Source organism: Poeciliopsis prolifica, unplaced genomic scaffold, assembly GCF_027474105.1.
Source record: "Poeciliopsis prolifica strain line A6 unplaced genomic scaffold, Auburn_PproV2 SCAFFOLD041, whole genome shotgun sequence".
In the NCBI taxonomy this organism is placed as follows: Eukaryota; Metazoa; Chordata; class Actinopteri; order Cyprinodontiformes; family Poeciliidae; genus Poeciliopsis; species Poeciliopsis prolifica.
Window position 1 is genome coordinate 3,601,530 of NW_026562416.1, and position 7,940 is coordinate 3,609,469.

Consider the following 7,940-nt stretch of genomic DNA (forward strand, 5'->3'; position numbering starts at 1 on the left):
TCAGGGTGAGTCCCACTTTGTAGCAGCTGGTTCATTTGGGCTGCCATTCGCTCATGGAGAGCAGTGAGTTTCTTTAGCCAGTAGGCATGGATCATGTCAGGCCCTGGTGCTGTCCAGTTTTTCATACCTGAGACTCTTTCTTGGACATCTGTCACAGTGATGGTTACCGGGGCTTGCTCAGGGAGGTTGCTGTGGTCCTCTCGTAGAGAGATCAGCCACTGTGCATTGCTGTTGTGGGACGCCTCCCTTTCCCATATGCCTTTCCAGTATTGTTCCGTCTCCAGCCTTGGTGGGTCTGCTCTGTTGTTATTGTTACCCTGCCATTGAGAGTACACCTTAGCTGGTTGAGTGGAGAAGAGCCGGTTAATCCTTCTGGATTCATTCTCCCTTGTGTATCTCTTTAGGCGGCTGGCCAAGGCTTGGAGCCTCTGTTTAGCACTTTCAAGTGCTTCAGGTATGGGCATCTGCCTGTACTTTCTGGGTACTGGTCTTTTCATTGCACCCTTGTGGAGCTCTGACAGTTGGCTCACTTCCCTCCTTGTTACCTTGATTTTAGCCTCTAACCGTCTTTTCCATGGTGGGTATTGGGTCTCATGGTTGCTCTTATAGCCAAGTATCTCAAGGATCACTGATGCTGAGTTGTAGATCAGCTCATTGGTTTCTGTTATGGTGTTGGTAGGGATCGTTCTCAATGCTGCATTCACATTCTCAATGAGACTTTCTGATGGTACTTCACTCAGCCGTTGTAATTGGCGCCGGGGAGGCCTGGTTGTCATTCGGGTCATGATTCTCTCTCTCAGGTCAGCAGCTGTCTCGTTCAGCTCTGTTTCGCTCATTGGGGCCGTGTATCCCCTCACTGGGTGGGGACTTGTAGTTAAGTCCCCACAGTCCTGACATCCGGGTTCCTCCCTTTTGCCGTAGCATTTGTGTTGTATCTCGTCAATCTCAAGTTGTGATAGCAGTTGCCGTTTGCGGATGTTGGAACACTGAGCTACTAGTTGTTTAGCGCTTAGTGTTGACTGGGGATGTCGAAGTAACCATTCCTTCCCAGTCTTTGCATGTAACCTCTCTCACTAGGGTTACTTGAGTAGTAGCATTCCAACAGATCCACATTTTCATCTCTCGCCCATTTCCGTCTTGTTCCAGTAGCCCATTTGTCATCAAGGTGCTCTGGTTCCCCAACACCTGACGCAGACCTTGTTTGGCCGGGCGACGTCTGAGCCGGCATGTTATGCAACTTAGTATCTCTCATGGTATGAGGTAGGCAGTAGCTTGAAGGGTCTTGCCTAAGGACCCAGACTGGATTCGAACCCTGCCCTCTCGGGTGATATACTGATGCCTTATGTATTGAGCTATCCAGTCATATATATATATATATATATATATATATATATATATATATATATATATATATATATATATATATATATGTATATGTATATAGATATATATATATATATATATATATATATATATATATATATATATATCTAACACTTGTTTTGATTCTGTAACTTTTTCTGAAAATACTGTCAGACACGACTTGACTGTGAAGAATTGCTTCTCCGATGGGAGAAGATCTTCTTGCTGACTCGGCGGGCGAGTCGGTCGACAGTGGAGTTGAGATGTGTGAGCTCCTCCTTGGGGGGCAGGCCCTGGATGTTCCCACTGTACCACAGCACCCATCCAGCCAGAGACGCAACTATGAAAAGGACTCCTGAATAAATGTTATACAGAAACATATGTTGAAAATTCTTAACAGCACAAATCAATTGGCATAATAAGTTTTGGATCAGATTTTAGCACAACTTTTAAACTGATAAAGAAACAAGAAAAACATTTGGGTTCAGAGGAAAATACCTCCAAGTTTTATACCAAAAATATTCCATCCTAAACATTCAGACTACACACATTTAAAGCACAGTTCTCATACAGTCGCTGTGCAGGGGAACTGCACCAAATTAATTTTTTTTACAGTTGACATTGTAAAAATTAAACAAAACTGTCAGTTCTTGGGTTTTGCAAATCCAGATATAATCTAACACAAAAACTTCCTCATCAGGCAAATTGGTTTATCTATTTTGTATATGAATCGTTTACCAACAATGGCAATGAAACTGCTTTCTGTATTTAATAAGATTCTCTTTTTCCAATAATTTCTTGCTAGTGTTTTGGTAATTTGATTACATTAAATTGCCATAAAATACAGCAAAAACATGTCAGCATTAAAATAAAAAACAAATTTAGATAAATACCGCTATAAACCAAGATGTCTCCGCATTCTTCTCCATTTAACTTCAAAGAGGCAAAGACTCCCATCAGCAGAGAGACTCCACCCAGCAGGTCCATCAGCACAGCGATCACCAACGCCACCTTGCAGTGAGACAGGTCATCACAAAGACCCATGGTGAGGCTGCAAAAGAGGAATAGGATGTAACATTTTATTAGTAAAAATATCAACATTAACCAAAGCAATTAGAGCTTCAAAAACACATAAAATCCAACATACTCGCATTTCTTTTTGAGTGGAAATGTCCCACTATAATGGTAATCATGTGTATAGATGAAATTACTTTTTTCTGTTACGACTATTTTATCTTCTAGAATCTTGATGTACTTGTTATTTTCTCCCATAATAAATCAGATGTATTCACAGTGCTAATATCCTTTTTAACTGTTACATACATAATCTGAATCTAACAGGATCGTAAAGAAATAATAAAAAAGATAAAATAATTTATTTTAAAACAAGGGAACTATCATTTAGTGGGATGCTAAATGAGATTGAAACAGATCTGGAGAACAACTTTAGTGCAGGAAACTGGAAAGATTTGATGTTTTGGTTTTTGTTTTGTTTTTTTTTTTTTTTTTGGTGTTTTAAACTGTTTTATAGATTTTTTTTTTTATCCTGCTCACATTGATAAGCTCTTTAATATTTTAGCTTTATGATTTGCGGTCATGCAAATATTTATCCAAAGCTCGCTGAGAACAAGCTGACTGGTAAATACATGTGCATATGTGTAATATAAAAACTTTGTTCAATGCATTAACAGATGATAACACCCACTGGATAGATGATTAAATGACTAACTGCAGCATGAATAGATAATGTACCACCGCAACATATTTGAGATAACATTTCAGACAAGACTGTTACTTGAGAGAAGAATTCAACTTTTTTCACGTTGACGTCCTAAAAATCACAGAAAGCAGATATTTTAAAGTTCAAGTAAGATGAATTCAACACAAGTCTTTAAACTGCCTTACTTGTTCTTTCGACTCGTGGCGATGAAAACGGCTCGGAAAGAGAGTTTAGTTTGAACTTTTCTCTTCTGTTTCTGTACTTCCGTGTTTCCTGGCTTCACTTTCCTCTGCTACCTGAGCCCCTCCCTTCAGGTGAGACGTTTCATCGGGCGGGTTCGCCGCGTTCACTGACAAAATCGGAATTTTGGCCTTTCACATTTGTAGAAGGCGACACAAACTTTACCATAAGCCAAAATACAAAGACTTGTCACCACAAACTCATTTTGCATCGTTATCTAAATTAAAGAAGAAGAGGACCTTCGTTTTATTTTTTTGTGCTTTTTTTAAAGCCCATTTTTTTTAAATAACAAACTCCTTTTGGGAGATTTTTTTTTTCAAATAATTTATTTATTTAATAAAAAGAGGAGCACACTGTTTTCTTAATCCAAACAAATCCGAAAACCATCAAAACAAATGTTTTCTTGAAACTTTTATATAATATTGCTATATGTGTACACAGATGGAAACCTAAGATTTTTTATCTGCGATGCACATTCAGTAATTATCATCCTTTCAGTAATAAAGCAATGAATAAAAACGTGTTTTTTTTTTTTTATTTTTTTTTTTTTTTTTTTTTGGTTAAGAGTTTGCAACAATTCGGCGGAAGTTTATTTTTGGAAAAATGTTGGAAAAGGAACTTCATCCATTTAGCATGCCGAGTTTTTTTCATGTGTGTAATGTAACTGGAACGTGCTCTGCGCATGTGTGAGCTGATCCAAACTGAGCGCGGTCCACCTGTGGAGGCTGAGTATAATCAGGTAATTGCTGCTGCAGGTCGGGATTCTGCTCTGCGGCTGATGTGACGCCGTTCCAGGCTGTATTACAGAAGTATAACCGCGAACAAGACGCCTGGAAATAAACTGTAACAAGTTACTGCGGACATCTGCCTTGTTATTGAGTCACTTCATCATTGCCTGTCAAGCTCAGCTGTCATGAATCCCGCAACCAGCAGGCACGATACAAACACGCCAGGTAACAGCAACTCTTGGTCGCGTCCACCCGAATCTTTAAATATCCCAACTCCTTTGCTGTGAGCAATTTTGATCTTTCTTTGTCAGTTAATATCCATTTTGTTGACTACTACGGTTCCTATATTGTGACAAATCATGTTTTCTATGTAATAACTGTTTCAATTGACTTTGTCAGCTACTCTCGCGTGATTTCGTTTGTCTTGTTTTTTGTTTTTCCTTGTGCAGTGAAACAGCAGTTAAGACAGTTTTTAAGCTGCGACACTTCTGTAATGAATTGGGTATTTATATTCAGATAGAATCACCAAATATGATTTTATGCAATCATGTGAAGTAGCTACTGGTCCTGGAGATTCTGCCTATTCTATACACTCTCAGAGATTTTGATTTATTTGTGTTCTTTGCGTAGTAAAGCTGCAGTTTTAATACTTGTATAATTTGGGGGGAAATACCAGCAAATAATTTACAACAGTCTTGAAGTCTGACATGCACTTTTCCGATGTGCCATTGAAAGAAAAAGTAACAGAAAGATTCAAATAGGAAAATGAAAAGTTTCTCTTTGAACCCTAACCCCAGTATCCAGGATGGCCACCATGCTAATAAAAGAGTGATAACTGGATTTAAATACAGCTGCAGGACTATTTAATAAGATGATTTTAAAGGAAAGTCAAGCTGGTTTCAATACAATTCTATAAAAATGAGAAAAATTTTATGACATTTCCACTGATTTGTTTTAGCAAAGACCTGTAGCACTTGATCTTTTTCTACTGTATCGATGATGTGTCTCTCAACTTCTCCAACCAAATATGTCACCTATTTTTCCAAATGTGACCTTCCCATATATCAGAGCGCTACACCCCCCAGGCTTCGTCTTCTTCATCAGGAGCAGGAGGAAGTGAACAAACAGGAGGTTTGTATCTAAATGCCTATGAAGTCTCGTTTCCCCTTGAAGAGAGTGTGGAGCGCCCAGCTGCCTACCACCTGAACCACGGTCAGCAGATGATTGAAGGTAAGTCACATTATGAGAACTACATTTATTATGTATCGGTAAATGGGAAAAATAAAAGATTCAACTCTGAAGAACAACTTTACAAAAGGATGGAATATTTATCAATTTGCCAGGTTACAACCACAAACGTCACTTGATTTAATGTGATACACATATTAGTGTACAAGTGTGAAGTAAAACAAAATTGTGATTCCACTACATCAGTGGTCTTTAGAAAACAAACAAACAAAAAACTGAGCAGTTCTGTTGAAGCGCAGAAACTATGACTTCATGTCTCTTATTATTAAAATAATAAATTGATATTGTTAAATAACAATATCAAACCATGTATACATTATCCAGTCCTTTGTATTTTCCTTTGCTTTTCCCTGCAAGTTGTTTATATATTTATTTCCTCTGCTTTGAAATCAGAGCCGGTGGTACAGGAGTCCCTTCACTCCCAGTACAGCCCTTTCATCCTGATTTCTAACCTGCGGGCTCACCTCTACGTCTCTCTGGAGAAGAATGCCTGGCTGCAGAAACGCATTGAAGAGCTGGAAGAGGAGCGAAACTTCCTGCGCTGTCAGCTGGACCGCTTCATCGTCAGCATGAGGAGTCCAGATGGTGAGGGTGGCCGGTTTACAAAAAATTTTTAAAATGTTACACTTTTCAGCTAATTTTTCTGTGTTACAATTGTTGTTGAATTCAGTGGCAGACTGGAGTGGAGACGCCCAGCGTACTGTGAAAGTCCAGCCTGCCAGCTCTCCATCTCCTCCTTCCCCGATGACCACCAGGTCGGGGATGGCCCTCAAACGCCTCCAGGGCCCCGGAACTCGGATCCGCCGCAACATCGCTGTCCCTGGTGAAGAGCGTCACAAAAAGAAGTTTTAAAGTCCAAGGAAAGGCACTTCATTTTCTATTTTTATTATGTATTGCATTTTATGTTCTCAGTCAAGCAGGAGTTTCATCTTGAAGAAGACAAATATTACACAGAGGAAGAGTATGTTGAGGAAGAGGGGGAAGAAGAGGTGGAGGATGAGGAAGACTCGGCTGTGGAGAGCGGGTCAAAGAAGAAGAGCCGAGGGCGTAGCAGCGGCGAGCCGAGGATGAAGATGAGGAGGATCTTCAGGATCACACATGGGAGGGAGAGGCAAAGAGGTAAAAACAGATCAAGCAGAACTGATAGCAGAAAGAAACATAAAACTGATGTCAAGTTGTTAATGAGTAATCTGTCCATTCTATAAAAAAGTTGGTGTAGTTTATACTTTTTCAATGCTTTCCAAGCTTAGCCCTCATTTGCATTTCATTCCTTTTTAACTCAATTATTTGACCTATTCTAAAAATGCACATGTGATATCTAACACTGTTAGACATTTATCTCACATTCCACCTGCTTTTTACCTTCTGCTGTCCAGTTAAAGACCCAGATGGGGTTCTGATTCGTTATAAGAAGATCCTGTCCACATACCAGCGGGTGAGGAGCATGTCCAAAGCCTTCCAGATCCACGGAGTCGACCGAAACACAATGGCCTCCACCTCCCCGATTGCTGAGCTCCTGCTTGTGGCCCCAGAAAAGGTGTTACTGTCACTTTTATGACTCGAGCAGCAGGCACACCTAAATATTTTACATTAATCAAAAATTCTCCGGGTTCTCTGAAGGCTTTTAGTTGGATTTTGAATGCTTTAAAATATCCAGTATTTGAATGGACTTTATTTTCGGTTTTAACATTTTTAACATTGTTTAAATAAATGATGAAGAAAATAACCTATAACGTTCACAAATTCAGGAATAACAATGCCAGCAATTCACATGAAATAAAATGTTTTTTATAGGTTTGTATATGAGCTCATCAGAAACTACAAGAAGTTATCAGTATCTTTATGGAAGATAAAAACATTCATGCCAGATGGGCTCTCTGCTTTCAATTGATTTAGGACATAGACTGTCCTTGTTTGGTAATTTTCCTGCTGAATTTCTACCACTGCTATAGATTTACGCCTTGGTGAAGACTTAAGCTTTTCTCCTGCAGGTGACTGATGTAGGAGAGTTTGAAGCCTCCAAGGAGAAGCTTCTTGATTATGCCAGGCGATGCTACAAGACTATGGATGAGGAGACACACGCTAAGGTCCAGAACATGAAGAAGACCAACAAGCTGCTCCCTATCTCCTACAGGTTCAGAAACTGAGGAAGGAAAGTCCTGTTGGAAATATATATATCTTCTTTGCCTTAAAAATAAGTTATGTAAAGTATATTGGCTACTAGCCAATATACAATATTTGTATATTTTGTCTACATATAAGCGATCCATTTGATGAGTTTTTTTTTTTTCACATGTTGGGCAGATTTTACTTTCAATGGATTTTTTTTCCTTTTTTATCTGCAATAATTTAAATATAAGACACAGTAATCTTCACTGTCTGAGCTGTTTTGTTCTTGTATTATTGTTTTTGTTTGTACATTAACTGAATATCTATATTAACTTAATAGAATATAACAGAATGCCCCTAAATATATTTTGTTTTTAAGGGGAAATTTTTAATTTTACTCAATGGTTACTGCATGACATCTACATACCAAACTCTGGAAGTTTGATTTCTATTAGACAAACTTTTTTTTTCACTTTTTCACTTTTTTCACTTTGTCTTTTGCACTCTGAAAAATAAATGTTAGATCACATAGT

At 38.8% G+C, this 7,940-nt stretch overlaps 2 protein-coding genes across 3 annotated transcripts; one reads left to right on the forward strand and one right to left on the reverse strand.

Annotated features, from left to right (window-relative positions):
• Positions 1 to 1,478: 1,478 nt before the first annotated feature.
• On the reverse strand, positions 1,479 to 3,364 carry tmem238a (transmembrane protein 238a). Its single transcript, XM_055055344.1, has 3 exons — positions 3,268 to 3,364; positions 2,256 to 2,413; positions 1,479 to 1,717 (listed from the first exon to the last, which is right to left on the reverse strand). The coding sequence occupies exons 2-3, from the start codon at positions 2,404 to 2,406 to the stop codon at positions 1,533 to 1,535; spliced, it is 336 nt and encodes a 111-aa protein (XP_054911319.1). The 5' UTR covers positions 2,407 to 2,413; positions 3,268 to 3,364; the 3' UTR covers positions 1,479 to 1,532.
• A 759-nt stretch (positions 3,365 to 4,123) lies between these two features.
• On the forward strand, positions 4,124 to 7,506 carry LOC129375951 (coiled-coil domain-containing protein 106-like). 2 transcript variants are annotated; one of them, XM_055055341.1, is made up of 6 exons: positions 4,124 to 4,275; positions 5,119 to 5,280; positions 5,692 to 5,883; positions 5,969 to 6,121; positions 6,211 to 6,417; positions 6,675 to 6,856. In XM_055055341.1, the coding sequence occupies exons 1-6, from the start codon at positions 4,236 to 4,238 to the stop codon at positions 6,854 to 6,856; spliced, it is 936 nt and encodes a 311-aa protein (XP_054911316.1). In that variant the 5' UTR covers positions 4,124 to 4,235. The 2 variants fall into 2 exon arrangements, with proteins under 2 accessions (XP_054911316.1, XP_054911317.1); XM_055055342.1 differs by lacking the exons at positions 4,124 to 4,275; positions 5,119 to 5,280 and adding an exon at positions 7,290 to 7,506 and having other exon boundaries at positions 5,822 to 6,121; positions 6,675 to 6,835.
• The last annotated feature ends 434 nt before the right edge of the window (positions 7,507 to 7,940 follow it).